This window comes from Amblyomma americanum, unplaced genomic scaffold (genome assembly GCF_052857255.1).
Source record: "Amblyomma americanum isolate KBUSLIRL-KWMA unplaced genomic scaffold, ASM5285725v1 scaffold_12, whole genome shotgun sequence".
Classification (NCBI taxonomy): domain Eukaryota; kingdom Metazoa; phylum Arthropoda; class Arachnida; order Ixodida; family Ixodidae; genus Amblyomma; species Amblyomma americanum.
This window is the reverse complement of record NW_027526484.1, coordinates 2,249,096-2,267,354: the sequence shown is the minus strand read 5'-3', so window position 1 is coordinate 2,267,354 and position 18,259 is coordinate 2,249,096. Positions and strand designations below refer to the sequence as shown.

At 46.6% G+C, this 18,259-nt stretch overlaps 1 protein-coding gene across 1 annotated transcript in view; it reads left to right on the top strand.

The window, feature by feature from the left end:
* LOC144111883 (uncharacterized) overlaps positions 1 to 2,084 on the top strand; it is a 31,861-nt gene extending 29,777 nt beyond the window's left edge. Inside the window, exons 4-6 of the mRNA XM_077644911.1 lie at positions 1,472 to 1,566; positions 1,781 to 1,882; positions 1,991 to 2,084. Of these exons, the coding sequence (XP_077501037.1) occupies positions 1,472 to 1,566; positions 1,781 to 1,882; positions 1,991 to 2,084 (291 nt within the window). The remainder of the gene's footprint in view (positions 1 to 1,471; positions 1,567 to 1,780; positions 1,883 to 1,990) is intronic.
* Positions 2,085 to 18,259: the final 16,175 nt, after the last annotated feature.

The window sequence follows — 18,259 nt, the reverse complement described above, 5'->3', positions numbered from 1 at the left end:
TCTTAGAAGTATTTTGCATTTTTATATCCTTTGAATGAATGGCCCTAATAGCAACTGTTGCAGTTAGAACTCTAGCGGCTCATATTGACAGCCTGCACGTTTCTACCGATACGCATCTTCGTAAGAAAATTCTGAGGGATTACGAATTAAATTCTGCCGTAATTGTCCTTAATCATGGTCATAATAGTTCTCTATACTTTTGCCATCTTAAATACATTTTAAGTAATAAACGAACTATTATTTGCACCATACTCTGCATCACGTTCATTTATTTCGCCGAAAAGCTCATGTATCGCGTACTCGCCCCACCCAGAAGCACTGTTCGGGGTACGAGAGAAACAGGACGGTTGTAAAAGCTCCCCTTTATGGGTTTGAGTTTGCTGAAAACCAGCTGTAGAGATGGTTAGTACTGATTCTGTAAAACATTCTTAGCAAATGTTTCTTTCCTGAGTGTTAATTCTGACGTAATAATTTCAATCTGGGCGTTGTAGGCACAAGAGTAAGCAAACATACGTGCGTCCAAATGTTCCTGTATGATGTACACATACCGAATAGGCAGTAGTGCCGCTCACTTCGTAGACGCGCACAATACCGGCTTGCATATACCTGCTAACCCATTTGGCATGACAAGGAGCATGAGTTAAATCGAGCGCTCGCATGAGTGTGAATACAAAAGCAAGGAAATAAATAGACATCTTAAACTGGCCCGCAATTAAGATTTCCTGCTGATATCCGCAGGGAACGAGGCATGGCTTCATGAAGTGCTGCGCCGTAATAAAGCGGTGGGATCAGATACCTTGGAGCCTTGATTACAAATATGCTCTCAGTGTATTGCCTGCAGGCCAATGATTAGTTTCTGGCATGAGTAAATATTGTGGTGCGTAATAAATGTCAAGGGAAACAAACTTCCGGAAAGTGAATGAAACGAATAATTGAACGTTCGACACGCCCTTTATTTCCCATAACTGATTAATGTCTGTCACTCTAAGATAGCAAATAAGACTAGTCAAGAAAACAATAAACTGTTGTCATGCGTATCGGAGCCAACTTTCTCTTCTGAGTCAAACGAATACAGGAAGCCGGATGCTTGCTAGTAACATTCTACCAGACAGTACAGACTACTGAGGCAACAGGCCGAGCCCATGGCCTTCGCTGTAACAAAGAAAATGCCCGAAACGACCACTAGAGCCCTATCTTGTTTAATGTTGCAAGATTACTTCGAAAAGACCAGTATCATTCAAGAAAGCCGGTTTGCAGCTGCCTAGGCAGATAAAAAACGGCGCTCCTGATTTTGTTGTCGTCGAGAATTTTCATTCTCGACCACTGCATGCCGGGCAGCCAGCTGGTTTTTCGTAAAACCACCTGCAGCCTCCGGTTTTAGTGTCAATGTCCCGTGTAGCAAGAAACATAGACACAAAGATCAGGTAAGCGAAAGCTCGGGTGCCTTTGACAGATATTTTTCTCTCGGCAGGTTACCAGATTTCGAGGGCATATCTATGAGCAGACGATTCTAATCATGCGATTAGGTATTTGTGTGCTCGATGTCTGCAGTCAGGAGGAACTACAGTGAAATGGCAAAATCAGGTACGCCACCGCAGCATTAAACCTGTGCAAGGTTCTCCGAAATTCATTGCCCGCTCCAATGTGATGATCAGCAGTTTTTATTTCTTCGGGCGAAAATCTCTCATTTGGCTGCTGCAACGAATGACAGCATTATGTGAACGAAAAATAATAGTACAGTGACTACCCGTATGATCAAGATCTGTATTTTTGATGCGCCTGACGTTGTCTTCTCAGTGCTTCCTGAAACTCTAGACGCTACCATCAAGAACTGCATCACCGGCCTGTCTCCACGCATCACAACAGCTCAGGTTACTATCCTGTAAGTATGTTGAACGAACTGCACAGGAACGTTGAGAATAGCTCCGCAATTCGCCCGATTTAATCTGCGAAGAGCAGCAAGTTATCTAATGCTCCTTTCTTTCTGCAGAGCATTCCTTGGCACTCTAGGCCTTGTGATCGTGCTTGGAAATGCCGTCGATTTGTACAGCTCACGAAGAAACGAGAAAGAGAAGCAAGGATAAATATCTTTGAATATTTATTGACATCAATTTTTGAAGTATATAACCTTCAAAGATAAATTTTAGGTACCGTATTACGAATTGTGAAGCGATTGTTACGACTGACAAAGGAAATAACTACCGAGGAGTGAAGTTGTGAGCTCTTGCACAAGGGCGTGAACAATCTCCGATTTTTGCACACTGTTACATTATGCGCACTTTCTGCGCCGCGCGTTTAATTCTAGAGCCTGTTACCTTCCTTATTTATCAGCGCTCTATTATTAACTCTGTAATCATTATTACGGCCACTTAAAAATTATTTGCTTTTATTCATACTGTTATATTACCATGCTGGACATTAAGAGTAATGCTTTCCGAAACGTGGGCAAGCATTCTTCATTTGATTTTAACTCAAGAGAGAAAAAGAAGGAAAGCCAAGTTTATAAACTCTCTATCGGCACTTTGATTCGAAAAAAAGCATATATTTTCTTGAACAGCTTTAAGCCGCATATGAATATTTTTCAACTAGGTCTCCTTCACTTCTTACTTTATTGCAGGTGTTCTTATATCGATTCTGAAATCATTCTCTGTGATGTCTAATACGCGCATGATGCTTCAAATTGCGAAAAACAAGAGCTCTGACGCCTACAACATGAGGTTCCTGCACGGCATCCGGTTCCTCAGCATTGTCTATATCCTTGTTGGACACAGCTACGGTGCCCCTACGGAAATTTGGAGTGCGTGAGCCTTTGGCCTCTAAACCAAACGATTACAAGATCCTGCTCAGATATATAGTCTTTATATAGAATGTATATATAGATTATATAGACTTTATAGGTTTATAGCCTGTCATCTTCGCAGCAGCGGCCTGTACGTCCCTTGTAATGCCGCAGCTAATGAGAAGACGCACTCGACAGCGTCAAAGGGGGCTATGCTGCTCGAGCTTTCATCGGAGCTGCTTTTTTATTTTTCTGCGTTTAGCTCTTTACTCATGAGGGCCATTGTCGTTAGCAATGATCAGGTGGCGTAAGAATCTATAATTTAAAGTGAGACTAAAAAGCCGTCCGCTTACCAAAACGCAGTGTAAGGGAAGCACGCCGGTTTGCAAGGCACCTCTTATGCTGCGCTTCATTACAGAAACAAAAATGGACTCCATATCTCACCGTCGAGAGTAGATGTAAGCATGAAATGCACCGCAGAAAGGGCGCACCACATTCCAGAACGTCTCAAATATCATGGTAGGTGCAGTCGAGTTTTGGGAAGCCATCAGCCGCTTTTTTTAGTCAAATAGAAGTGAGATAGTATAAATATACTGCACTTTTCCTTGTCTCAAAGCTAATTTTTCGCGGTGCAGTTGGGACGAATCAAAAGTAAGAAAAGCGAAGCCAAAGTAATCAGCGAAAGCTGATTGACATCGAAAGTGTGCCATAAATTTTTATAATTATTTTCTTTCATCTTAGTGCTTTGCTGCGTAGGAACCTTCATACTGTCGTAAGCGACCGTATTATTGTTATTGCCACACTTACTGCAAGATAAGTAGTCTATAAGCAAATTCACTTGGCATTAGCTTCAACGACTTGCATGCCAGGTTAGAGTGAGGTTCGGGGAGGAGGTATCTGTGGCTAGAGCAATCCCTTGAGCTAACATGGTTGCTGCGACTCGGATATGTATTCATTCCGACGCTGCGATGAGCTGCGTGACCCGCGCGTGCTGAGTAAACGGCGGGGCACATGATATAGATGGTGTTGTTGACGCATGCGCTGCTCCGGCGGCAGCGCAGCACGTAGGCAGCATGGGGTCACTGAAAGTTTCGCCAAAGTTCGTTTAGGTTCGCTTTTGTGTTCTTCCTCTGTTCCTGCAGCTGCGCGTGGACCACTGCGACTAAAAGCATTAAATGCAAAAAATACAAACGATGGTTAATGATATTTCATGTGCCAGAACAACGCCGTGCGCATGATGCACTATATGCTCCGAATAAATTCCCAATATCTTGCGCTAGTCAACGTGAAGTCAAATATCAGCACGCTTTCCGTCTTATTCTCGTTGAATTCGTCGACATGTGACCAGAGGACTTATTTCTAGCCCGGGGCTGTGGGAAACGTAACGCTTCGAAACCTGCTCCTCAGCCTTGTTGCCGCGGGAGCCTTGGCGGCTGTATAATACGAGGATTTCGGCTCATGACACTCTACGCCAGATAAGTGTCATAAATGCTTCGGAGCCATAAATGCTTGCGTGTCAGTGCCATTAATAACAATGCAGCTTTAAAGCGAAGAGTTTGCATACTTTTATATGTTGTTATAAGGGTAAAATACAGAAATCAATAACTTTTGCGCTCCGCTAACAAGGGATAAAAGAAATATGCGTTGTACATATCTTTAGCTTCAAGCACCTATAAAATTACTTGCCTAAGACACAATACCACGTAAGGCAACGACAGTAAAGGCAACGACACTAAGGCCCGAGGGAAAGCTAATGTGCAGTGGAAAAAATAGCGAGCATACACTGCTCAGACTGCGCGAATTGGTTTTCCGCTCTGCAAGTATCTTTTGGCGTGGTCATGTGCGTTGAAAAAGACAAGAAAATTCTTACTCTTATTTATCCGCGGCGACTGCGGCTTCCGCCTTTCGATGCAGGCGCCATTGAAAAGGACCTACGTGCTGTGCGTTGTCAGCGTGTATTAAAGAATGGCGTGGTCCAAATTTGTCGCGGTGATGCATTTAACTGTGTTTTTACTCATAGCTCAGCACAGCGTAAAGCTTCAGCTTTACTTATACCCATTTTCTCTTCATCAGCCCACATGGTGAACGCCGTAGTGTATATCAACAACTGGCAGAACATATTTACAATGGTGGGATTTAAGAGCGTCGACTGCTTCTTCTTCTTCTTGAGGTACGTGTTACAACGGGCTTAATCAGAATAGCCTACAGCCGCAAGCGCCGCGCATGCACACATCGCACACTCTATTTTATCTTCCTGCAGTATCTACTGCTTCCGCTCCTGGCCCTCCCACTTTCTCCTTGGCTAGTGCACTATCCCTTCGACAGCCCCGCGGTTTCTCAATCACACCAGAAACTGCGAGGGAGATTCTATCAGACGCCGGAACATCGCATGACTGCGGCGCCTCGTTGTGGCAGTCGAATGGGCAGGCTGCAAGTCCAGCCATGTCCGTCAGCCAAGCCATGGAGGCGACTAATTGCGATTCATCCGCCACCAGAGCATAAGCGCGAGTTCTACCGTATGTCATTGCAAGATGTATATGGATTTGTAACAACTTGACAGTCATGAGCGCAGGCATGTTCGGCGAGCAACGTTGCCGCATCAGTGGTATACGAAACGGTCGTGCGAGCTCGCGCAAGGAGAAAATTGAAATAGGTGACAACAAAATGCAGTTAGAGAAGGAGCCTAGCCACTGCGGAAGCACAGCGCCTTAGTACCGCTCCGGATTACTTGCAATGGAACCCACTAAACGCGAGAAAAGTTGTGTTTAGTAACTGTGCACGCACATACGCAAAAATTAATGAAAAGCAGTCGTTGGCAAGTCCTTAACACAGCCGATCACTGCCGTCATCAAATTATTTTTCTTGAGAGCTGGAAATCGGCAGGAAGGCCGAATACATGGACGATTTTTGGAAGTTTTCTTTAACACCGCGATTTGAATACATGGACGATTTTTTTTATTTTTGAACATCACAGTTTGATAGTGTGGGAGCTGGGGCTTCGTATGGGGGGCTGATTTCAGTCAGCCCCTTTTTCATCTTTTTCTCAAGGCGGCCCGCCATCTATATCAAATTGTACAATAGCCTGGCCCAGTCAGTCACCTAATTCAACACATATGCCATCCGCACTTATGCCAGCTTGTGCGAGAAGGCCCTCGCACGCCTTCTACTGAAGCCGTTATAAAGCTGTATAGCAATATCGAAGCGGCTGCTAACTATCATGCAGTGAGGGGTCAAGTTCACTCAGCTGTTTTGAAATAAAAGTTGGTGATTTCCCGATGCTTCCGCCGTATCTGTGATTCCTGTCGGGATTCCCAGGGTGAACCCGCACTGAGAAATCATGAGCTTTTCTCACGTACGAACAACCTCATGAATTTAGGTCTTTTGGGCGGGCCTTATAAAAGCGTTCGCGCATCCTCGTAAATAATTTTGCCCTCAGACTGGCCGGCGGCGATCCGCTGTCCAATCACGGTAGCCAGGGGAATCACTGCTGAGCCGGGTATTGTGAAGTCCTGTGATTTCGACAGCCACCAAAGAAAGTTTTGCGGTGAGCAATAACTCGCCGATCTTGCACACAGAAGCTAACGAATCACCAGGTTAATTTTGGGTTTTATGCCGCAAAGCGTTTATCAAGTGTAATAGCCGGTCGTGCCTGCCCGGAGCCTTTACATTTTTACAATTCCCTCTTAAAAGAGTGTCAAGATTAATAGGTACCATTTTTACGTCAGCAGTAGCTTTTCCCAAGGTTAACTTTGCTAGCATGGCTACCTCCACCCGGTTAGCCGACACCACGCAGCTGTAGCTTTAACCGTGCTGCAGGGTATCAGAGAGGCAGACCCACGTCTCGAGCCAGAATTATGAGTTGCCGCGCGTAATGCAGTTTTCAGTTAACAAGTCTGTATCGCTGAACAGCAGATGACAACGTGGTAGTAGCGACACAGTTACACGTTCTGTGCGTAGAAGACAACAGTAACATTTCCTTTAAGTAGTCTTCCCGTCCACGCAGTGACCTATCAGTGAACAAAGTGTACACAGTACAGAAGACGTGGTTTGCAGCAATTTGTGCTGAAGAAATACTTCCCTCTTGTATAGCCAGTCACCATTGTACTTATATTCTCAATGCTTTCTTTCAGCGGATTTCTCTTAGCTTTCATTGTGTACAAGCAAGAAAGGAATGGGGTGATCGTCTTCCTGCTTGCCATAGTCAGAAGGGTAATCAGGTAAGCGTAATCTTGCATGCACCCGCAGTTAAGATAAGGCCCTGAATGCAGGCTGTGCATTTTACGATACTTATTTTAGGCCCAAACTTTTTATTTTCTTTGCTCTTAGATAGGAGCTGTGTTATGAAACAATTATTTCATTTTTTTAATAACTGACTAAAATCTTTAGCCGTGACAGAGACGTGTGAATGAGCGGCGTCAGCAGTGCTGTGTGGCAAAGTAGGTCGTCTTGCCACGCCACAACCTAAGAAACTGCGTTGGCAAACTTGTGCACGTACATGATTCGGGAACAAAAAAAAATATTGGTGGCTAAAAAATTCCCATTCAGAATAAAGCACTTCATGAGCCTACACACTCACGGTAGGTGTTACCAGTTCGGTGCAAAAGACAAGAGCCCAACAGTAAAGCTGTACTGGCATGAAACTATAGTAACCCCGCCGCAGTGTCTCAATGGTTATGGCACTCGGCTGCTGAGATGAAGGACGCGGTCTCGATTCTGACCGCGGCGGTCGAATTTCGATGGCGGCAAATTTCTAGAGCCCCGTGTACTCCGCGATGTCAGTGCATGTTAAAGAACCCCAGTGTGATGTGCACATGAAAACACCGGGTGATTTTCGAACGCGGTGCGTCGACCGTGGTGTATCGAACAGCGGAGCTCTGCGCGTTCCAGCCCAGCGTTGCGCCTGTGCGCGTGAGAAAGGTGTTTGTGAGGCGATGAAGAGCGTAGCGAGCACGAGCAGCGGAGAGCTGACGTGTCAGAAAACCGAGGGGTGAAGGGACACAGAGCAGCGGATATCGTGTCATTCAAGCGTGGAGGTGGTAGCCTTTGGACGTTGGGTCGTGCTGCCGTGGACCTCCCTTGGATCACCGACGCACGCCTCCTGCGTTCCTTGCAACCGTGGGGGTGGCAGCCGACCGACTGAGGGTCCGTGCTGCCGAAAGGCACCCTTGCCTGCATTAAAACTCCGTAGTTTCGGCACGACATCGACGGGTCCAGGCTACGCTTCTCCTGCTGCTGCCAAGTTCTTCGGGCTGTTGACGGGAGACCATCGGCGTCTTCCTGCAGTCAATCCTCTCCGCTGCTAGTACCACCTGACTCTTTTTCGCCACTTCCGTCGACGCAACGCCAGCGACGTATCGCAGTTCATCAACCCGCGTTCCATCCTGTCTGCAAGACATCCCCACTTCACCTGGGACGCTCAATATCTGGTGAACGCTTTCCTTTGACCTGCAGTTTTGTACGCGTGTTGAGTGTGTTTTATTGTTGTTTGTTTTTCTTATTGGCTCTTTTCCTTTAAATTATAAATACGGCTTCGTTTTGTTTTGCTTGATCTGTTGTTCTCTTGTTCCAACCTGCTCACGATAGCGTTCCCCTTCGGAAATTCGGGGACGCGACAATTCGCGGCAATTGGCGTCCGCGCGACAGGGCGAAGCCATTTAACTTATATTGAGAGATACTTTTAAGAATATGGAAACAATGAGCACGCTAAATGAGTTAATTGAGTTAGGGAGAGAGTTGGGGTTGAAAGACGCCGAGCTGCGCACGTGGTTGGCTGCCGAGCAAGAGAAGGAACGTGCAGCACATGAAGCCGAACGCGATGCTCAACACAAGCATGAAAAGGCGCTAGCAGAAGCCGAATGCGAGCATGCAGAGTCGCTAGCAGAGGCTGAAGAGCGTATATTGCAGCTCCAAGTTTAGGCTCACAGAAGCCGGTGAGGGTAATCGAGAACCCGCACCGGGGCCGTCAGTAGTGGTTGGCCCACACAAGCTGATTCCGCCGTTCGATGATCGTAGGCATGATTTGGATGCTTACCTTAAATGTTTTGAGCGTATCGCAGAAGGGCACAGCTAGCCCTAGGAGAAATGAGCTACAGCACTGAGTATGTCTTTGACTGGGAGACTCTTCGTGTGTTCAGTCGACTGTCCCCAGCAGATTCAATGGGTTATGATAAGGCAAAACTAGCCCTGCTCCAACATTTTCGGTTCGCAGCAGAGGGGTACCGCAAAAGGTTTCGTGAAAGTAAGCCGCTAGAAAGAAACAGGCAAGCAAAACGCGGTACGCTTGTTCACTTTTTTCGACAGATGGGTCGAGATGCCGGGAACGGCCACAACGTACAATGATTTACGTGACTTGGTAGTGGTTGAACAGTTCATGAGGAACTGTCATAGGCGTCTGGTGATTTTCCTTCGAGAAAAAGAGTGCAAGACGCAGGACAAAATGGTTGAGGCAGCAGACAACCTTTCTAGAGGCCCAGCGGCAAAGAAACTTGTCTTCGTTCAAAGACTCGTTCGAAGTGGGCATCCCAAGAGGGAAGAATTTTCCATCAAGTAGACAGAAAGTATTGTGGGGCAGCCTAAAAAGAATGTAAACAATTAAGCCCCTGTCTGTGCCACTACGTATAACAGGCTATCCCATCAAGTACAAAGTTAGGTAGGTGCATCATTTGTAACCGACATAGACATAAGGCTGTTGACTATCGCTTTAAACGAAAACAGCTTTATTGCATTTATTGCCAAAAAACAGGTCATGAAGTAAGTTCCTGTTTAAGTAAGCACGAAAACCCGAAGCAGTCGTCCTGTTGTGTTCAGCCAGTGTGTGTTGCGCGTGAAACGGTGTCTTCAAGAGCAGGTAGACTTTAAGTAGCTGAGGGTAAGGTGGTGGTCAGACTTGTCCTGAAAAAGCCTGCAGACGCACAACACATGCCTGCAGAGGGAGGGCTCCGAGGCCTACCCGTACGTGTTTAACCGCACACGGGGAGCAATACCGTGGTTGTGCGGAGAGCCCTAGTTCCTGACTCAGCTCACCGGCTCGAGATATACGGTGTTCATTGTGGACGGCAGCAATCTGGAAGTGCCCGAGGCAGCAGTTCATATCGTTTCGCCCTATTTCACTGGCACGGCCCTGATAAAGTGCATGGAGACACCATTGTACGATCGATGTCATAATTTGAAATTTACCAAAGGCCCGTGAGCCGTCAAATCCAGACATTAATTAGAAGAGATCGGAGGGCGTTGGTAAATTATGTCCTCGCATAGTGAATGACGAGGCTGCCAGTGCAAGTGGTGAAGGCCAGGACCAAAAGTGCTGTTGGCTGGAAAGGAAGTTTCCGGACGAAGGAGGGAAAATATTGCTTTAAGCGTTCGTCCCATGAGGTTTACCAATGGGATGTTAGAAAAAAAGCAAAGAGAGGATGGGTCATTGAAGGCGTGTTGGGTGAAAGTAAAAAAGGTGTTCCACGGCAAGCACGGCACTTCGCACTCGTATTCTGTCGAAAAGGGTTTGTTGTACCGCCTCTATCATCTAGCCTCTGGCAGATAGGCTCGACAGGTAGTTCTTCCAAAGTATTGCAGATCGCAGGTTTTAAGGCTTGCCCACAAAAACCCGTTGGCGGGGCATTAGAGCAATAAGAAGACTACAGATCGAGTTCTGAAAGAATTCTACCGGCCAGGATTGAAGGAGGAGATTAAGAGGTATGTCATGTCGTGCGACTCGTGCCAAAGGACGTGCCCGAAAGGCAAAGTAGGGAAAGCTCCGTTTTAACGCATGCCTCTTATCTACACTCCTTTTGATCGGGTCTCTGTCGATATTGTCGGTCACTTGTCGCCCACATCGGTGAAATGGAATAAATATATTCTCACTCTCGTATATTTTGCCACGCGGTATCCCGACGCCGTGGCTCGGCCAAATATAGATTCAACTACCGTGGCAGAGGGTTTGGTGGAGATGTTTTCACGAATAGGTTTGCCGAGAGAGATCCTTTGCGACCAGGGCTCCTGCTTCACTTCTGAAATGATGAGAGTGCTGAATGATCTCTTGGCGGTGAAACATCTCAGCACGCTTCTTACCATCCAATGTGCATTAGAATGGTAGAGAACTTTAACGGCACACTCAAGCAGATGCTGCAGAAGCACAGTCATGAGCAGCCCAAAACATGGGATCATTATATGGCTCCGTTTCTGTTCGCATGCAGAGAGGTGCCGCTAGCGAGTCTGGGCTTTCTTCGTTTGAGTTGATATTTGGACGACATGTGCGAGGACCGCTCACAGTCCTCAGAAAGTTCTGGACAAGGGAAGAGCTTGGAGCAGACACGAAGACGACATACGGTTACATTCTCGATCTAAGAGAACGTGTCGACCAAACTGTGAGGGCGGCACATTAAAATTTGTTGCGTGTCAAACACTCTCCGAAGAGATACTATGAGAGGAACAGCAAGACGCGGCAGTTAAGGGTTGGAGATCATGTCCTCATTCTTTTGCCGAGTAGCCAAAATAAACTCTTGATGCAGTGGAAAGGTTCATTCGTGGTTTCTGGCAAAAAGAACGACGTGGATTATTGGATCGACTTGGGCCACACTCAGAACCAATTTACATCAATATTCTCAAATGGTAAGAAGAGCGTGCGTCCGAAGAGACCGTGCAGGCGTAATATTACGTCGTATTCGAAGAAGGTGACTCTGACGAACAACTGCCTACCCTTAGCACGGACCACAGTAAAGGAATTGAAGCCGTGCAAATCTCCATCAAGCTCGACGATGACCAACATCAGGAGATTCGCAGCTTACTTAAGACGTATGCAGACATCTTTTCCGAGATTCCCGGGAAGACTAATATAGTGGAGTGTCAACTCAGGCTCTCGATTTCTGAATTCGTGAATACCCCGCAATACCCGTTGCCTTTTACCATGAAGGATGTGGTCGAAAAGGAGCTAGATGAGATGATCAAATTATGGGTCAATGAACGTTCAATATCTCCATACAATTCCCCCTCGTTCTGATTAAAAAGACAACACCTATCGGACTTGCATCAACTTTCGACGCATCATTGAAGTTCTTCTGTTTGATGCAGACCCCACTACAAGGAGAGATGTAATATTTAGTGAGGTTAGAACCAAGGTGTACTTTTCAAAATTTGACCTTGCTAAAGGCTACTGGCAAGTACCCTTGGAGGAAGCTTCGAGACCAAAAACAGCGTTATCTACCCAATCTGGTCACTATCACTTTGTCTATATGACCTTCGGCATTAAGACAACATCGGCTACATTTACGCGCCTGATGCGCATTCATTTACAAGGCATAGACAATGTCGTTCATTACATCGACGATGTTATTGTAGCGACCTCTACCTGGGAAGAAGCTCTTTGGACTTTAAACAGACTCTTTAGCAGGGTGTGCGAGGCCGGCCTCACGATAAAGCCGCAGAAGAGTGAAATCAGAGCCACTAGCATCTCTTTTCTTGGACACCAGCTTGGAGAAGGAACCATCCGACCGTTGGAAACGGTGGTGGAAAAGCTTGTCAACATACTGCTTCCAAAGACGAAGAAGCAAGTGCATTCCTTACTTGGGCCTGCCGGATACTACCACGAGTTCATCCCAGGCTATGCCGACAAAGTCCAACCGCTCGTGAAGATGACACGCAAAAATGTACGCAACCTTGTCTCTTGGACACCACAACGGCAAACCGCTTTTGACGAGCTCAAGAACGTATTAACCTCCAGGCCCGTATTAAGAGCTCCAATTCTCAGTGTGTAGTTCATGCTTCGCAGAGATGCTTCCGAGGTCAGCATAGGCGCCGGTCTTTTGCAGGAGCATGATGGAATCCTCCACCCATTATCATATGCGATTTGACAGTTACCTTGCAAATCTCTCTACTCAGCAATTGAATGCGAGTGTTTGGCGATAGTCTGGGCGGTTGAGAAATTCCACATATTCTTGCACAGGACGTTCTTCATCATTCACACTGACCATCAACTCTTGCAATACTTAACAAAGGCAAATCAATTGAACAGCAGTATACTGCGTTGGAGCTTAACATTACAAGAGTATATACCGTTAGTGTAAAGTACATCAAGGACTCCGAAAACGTAGGCGCCGATTGCATGAGTCGTTTTCAAATTGCCGGCGGGTAATGCCCAATGTACAGTGCTACTATCCGGTGCTTGCAATGGTTACCTGTGCAAATGCAGTGTGGTAGTGTTTGTGGCTTGTTTTTCTTTCTTCTTCCTTCGTTCTCCAATTATGGATTGTTTAGTGGGTACATATTCACCTTCATCGCACAGACATGTTTAAAGTTAGTGTCTGATATTTTTCTACTGATTTTATTTTCTCTTTTGCCAGATGTATAAGGTTTGACCCCATCTTCCTTCTGTGCGCGTTTCCATGTGCCTCCATGTGTCACTGTCAAAAGTGCCTTCGGTGACCGGCAGCATCTAACTTGTCCGTTTACCACATGAACATAAGCCTTGTGTGCACCAACGGCAGTTCTTTCTATGTGAAAAACTTTTCCGAAGGGAGAGGGGGGGGGGGGCATTTGCAATGTGCCCATGAGATCGTCGGGGGATTTTCGAACGCGGTGCGTCCACAGTGGTGCGTCAATAGCGAAGCGCTGCACGTGCCAGCCCACAGTTGCGCGTGTGCGCGTGCGAATAGTTTGTGCGAGGTGACGGCGACGAAGAGCGTGGCGAGCACGAGCAGCGGAGAGCTGACGTGTCAGATACCGAGGTGTGAAGAGAGACAGCAGCGGAGATCGTGTCATTCAAGCGTGGAGGTGGCAGCCGTCAGACGTTGGATCCGTGCTGCCGTGCCCTCCCTTCGATCACCGACGCAAGCCTACTGCGTTCCTTGCAACCATCGAGGTGGCAGCCGATGAACTGAGGGTCCGTGTTGCCGAAAGGCACCCCTGCCTGCATTAAACCTCCGGTGTTTCGAGACACCGTCGACGGGTCCTGGCTACGCTTTTCCTGCTGATGCCAAGTTCCTCGGGCTGTTGACGGGAGACCACCGGCGTCTTCCTGGAGTCGATCCTCTCCGCTGCTAGTACCACCTGGCTCTTTTTCGCCGCTTCCGTCGACGCAACGCCAGCGACGCGTCGCAGTTCATCAACCCGCGGTCCATCCCGTCGGCAAGGCATCCCCACTTCACCCGGGACGCTCAATATCTGGTGAATGCTTTCCTTGGACCTGCAGTTTTGTACGCGTGTATAGTGTGTTTTATTGTTGTTTGCTTTTCTTATTGGCTCTTTTCCTTTAAATTATAAATACGGCTTCGTTTTGTTTTGTTTGATCTGTTTGTTCTCTTGCTCGAATCTGCACGCAATGGCGTTCCGCTTTGGAAAGTCGGGGACGCGTTACGAATTCGCGACACCCAGGCGGTCGAAATTTCCGGAGCTCTTCACTACGGCGTCCATCATTGCCTGAGTCGCTTTCTGACGTTAAACACCCGATAAACTATTCCAAGCCAAACGATAATAACTTACAAAGTAGTGAAAGTAAGTAACTAAGTGAGAGAGAATTTGTGAAAGTAACGCTATACAATATTATTAGTGTTCTTGAAATGTTGTTTCTGCCTGCAAAACCGTGACACTAGATCCTTAAAAAAATGTCGTAGTGCTTATTAACAAAAAGCTGGTAACTCTTCGCCCAGTTTGCTACTGCCATGCAAGTTAGTGAAAGTAAGGTGCGTTGTGGTAAAATTTAGTAACCCTTGAAAATAACAAGAAATAGCCATATCAGCAAAACTATATATCAACTCCTACTGAATGACTGTGAAAAAATCATAGTAACCGATACCAACGTGTGTGCGAAAGCACTGTTCACATTACAGCCCCAACCAAATATGCATTAATACAAACACCTATCTGCTACGACCTTGGAGAAGTTAATGTATAAAAGTACTCGGTGTGTGTACCAAAGGCAATTTTATTCCGGCGATTTCGCATTGTACCCTTTTAAATAAAGGTAGTGACCCTCAGGAATTAAAACCTAGTAACTGCTTTCTGCGTATATTGTTCCTGGTATAGTCAGCTGCAGGTACGTACTAATTTCGCAGTGCTCAAAAACATAAGAGTCACGCAATAATTGGGATAAGTGCTCAAAATCAACGAGAGCTACCGCCTCTATGGTGACAGCAGCTTACGTGCTTAACACATTTACTGCGTCTCGAGTCGCCGTTGACACAAGTCGTGAGTATGCTGTGCGGCCACGAATATTGAGACGCACGATGCAGCCGTGGTACAGCTCTGATTTTTCAAATAGGTCTACATTGCCATCTGTTGGCGGTTCCAAGAATTTCGCATAACCGCCGCTGCCTGTGAATTGTCGAGACGCATCCAAGAAAATTAAAGGTGGCCCACCGGTGGTCCATGATGCACAGCATTTATGGCTTCGAAAATTGCTCCCGTGGTGAAAGTGTCAAGTAGAGACGCGGTGCGGCTATAGTACAAATCATTTTAGCTTAAAACGTTGAAAGAGAGAGGCAATGAGAGGCAATGACATCAAGTGAAAATCAGTACGAGGTACAGGCAAAGCTGCGCAAAAATAAACTAAGATCTGAAAGGCAGTCACAAACGCAACAAATTCATTGCACAGGCACTGAATAATCCCATCTTCACTTCTACGCCTCGACAAACTGACCCTCGAAAGGCTTTTACATATACCTGTTGAGCTAAGTTACTGCGCTTGATTTTCAACCTGCGAATGAAAAATGGGAAAATGTGTCCAACCACATTAGGCTGCAAGAACGTTCCATTAAAAAACCATGTTATTCACACTACCGTCTTTGCCATTTATCTTAACCTTTTTTAGAAGGGTGAAACGAACAATTACTAGACAAAGTGAACAAGGGAGCGAAAACCTCGGGGTGCTTTCCAACGTTTCGACAAGAGGACTTGTCTTTATCTGGGCAAAGCGTTCATTATTGGCGGGGTTTAAATAGGGTCATGCCTCCGAGGAGGAAGGTCCCGTGAGGGGGAGGAGAGTATGAAGTGTTAATGTTGTTATGACGGGAAGGACAAATCTTGTCCAGGCATGATGGCTTATAAATTTGATTACCCGGTTGACCTGCAAGACTGTGAAAAGAAAAATTCCAGCTCAGCAGAAAGGAATCCCTGGGAGTAGAGCGTGGAGAGATAGCGAGCGTGGGCTTGAAAGGCAATGTCCAGCTGCCACATGTGGCGTTGATTGACTGGCTGCTTTGATCTGAAAAACTTATAAAGGATTAGTCAGCTTGGCAGAACGAAATACCCGGGAAAAACTTACAATAAAGGAAAAAGAGCAAGCAGATAAAGCATGAAAGCAAAATGGGGGGGGGGTGAGTAGAAAGGAATGCGGAAGACACGTGATCCTGAGAAGTGATGGGAAGAGAAGCAGGGCAAAAGATAAATTTAAATTGAACAAAATTGTCATTGGAGGGGTAAAGGACAGGTCGGGGCGGAAGGGTAGAGTGAAAGAAGCGATTAATCGGCGGTATGAAGTGCTAGTAAGTGCTCTTACCATGTGCAAGATTTGTTTAAACAAAACACTGAGATTTGCCCAGCCTTGTTCACTTTGTGAGGACTATCTGACTAACCTCTCTCTACCAATTACTAGCAAGGTAATAAGGAGCAACAAGAGTCAGTGCCGTCAGCGCCGTCAGTGCCCTTCTTTGAGCTCGTAGTAAAGATTTATTAGTGAGGTAGAAACAAGGCAGGAAGGCGGAAGCTCTGCCTTCACGGAGGTAGCAAAGATTTTCCAGGTAGGTATAGCAACAAGCAGTCAAAGTAATTGAAGAAATAGTAATGCTTAATTCAGAGATAGTAAACAGAGGCTCTTACTAGCTTCTTATTAATTTTATAAAAGCATAGAGCATATTAAGATCGAGCGGAGTGCGGGGAGCATATTTAAATGAAATGTCTTCAAGGTTTTAGCCAAGACAGCATCCTTATCTCAAGGAAAATGATCTTAGATTCGAAACGACGGCGCGTGCCTTGCCGTACCGTTGCTGGCGCGTGTTGCCACGAGTGCTGAGACAGTGGACACTGGTCCTTGCAGAGCACCCCAGCGCTTCCCCGCGTGTCTCTCCCATCCTGTATTTTGTTGAACGTTTTGCTTCAATCTGCTCTACCTGTGAGGTCGCTGGATGCACCTGTGCTTTTCTCAACGGCTACGTAGCTCCATCAGCGGTAGTCGGAGTATGAGTGACGTTAGCGCTTGCCAGGGGGTCCCGTTTCGTACCAGTATTTCAGACAGCGCTAAGAACGCCGTGCTTCTTTCCTTCCAACGCATGGCTCCGCCCTCGCCTTGGAGTTACTGAGGGTAACGCTATCGATGTTTTTTTTCTTACTAAAATTTGATAGTTCGGCAAATTGTGACTTTTTTGCCGCTTGTCCGGCAGCGAAAGCTGCAATTATTGCTAAGAGATTAGAATTGGATGTTGAAAACTTTTTTCTTCCGCTACGATTCAAACTCGGTACTCTCTGATGAAGAAATGTATGAGAAGAAGGACGTAAAACGGCGGAAAAGGAAACGAGTACTCTGTGATTGCTGACGGCGAGCGCTGAGCTCCTGCTTAGCAGCAGCCGAAATTAAATATACTGCCGGCCGAACGGTGAAGGCCTCTTTCAGCTATCACCGCTTCGTTCACGTTTCCACCAACATTACGATAGATCCAGTTCCCGATTCCAACAACGATGTTCTGCGGCCTGCTTCCAGCGATCTCAACCCGACACTGCACGCGATGCTTTTGAGCACTGAGGCGGCGGGTCTGGCAAGAAAGTCCTCGCGCAGAGGAGTCGGCGGCGTCGCTGTCACCGCTGAGCCACCGTCTCGACTGATGTGTAGTGACTGGTACGTGAGGGCATATTTAAATTCTGTAATAATATTCCTCGTAGGACTGGTTCTGCAGCCCTGCGTCTTGGTGCGTTGACGAAGTGAACACTCCAAGCGGTGCGTTTGCTAACGTAAATACACGTTCAACACTGGTTACGCGCAGCTCTATTTCCTTGTCGCAGTTGCGTGCCATTGCACGAACTTCGTCCGAGGAGCACTTAGACAGGCACTTGGAGGTGCTCTGCTGCTCCGCCATTGTGTATCGACGCGCATAACGAAACCGTGCGGGCACGCAACACGCATAGCCGCGAAGCACCCCAAAGCGTACGGAAACTCAGCTGGCCGTCAGTGGCAGGTGTTCTTTGATTTCCAACATTGAGGTTGTCTTTTTTTTCCCGTCTTCCTCGCGTGCTCAAAGTGCACTCGTGTTTTCAAAACAAGACTTCTATACTTCAACATTTATCAAGCATATACATTTCATGCAAGTTTGTCAGCCTCGGAGGTCTGTGGAGCTTTTGTTTTACTTCATGATCACGCTTGTACTTGCGAGATTGGCCTTTGGGGGCGATACTTGTATTTTAGTTCTTGCTCTTTTCTAACTTACGAGAGCTTTGTTTTCAGATAGAGTGATGTTTTTGTGTTGAGGAGGTGGTTTTCTATCGATACAAGCCAAATTCAATTTC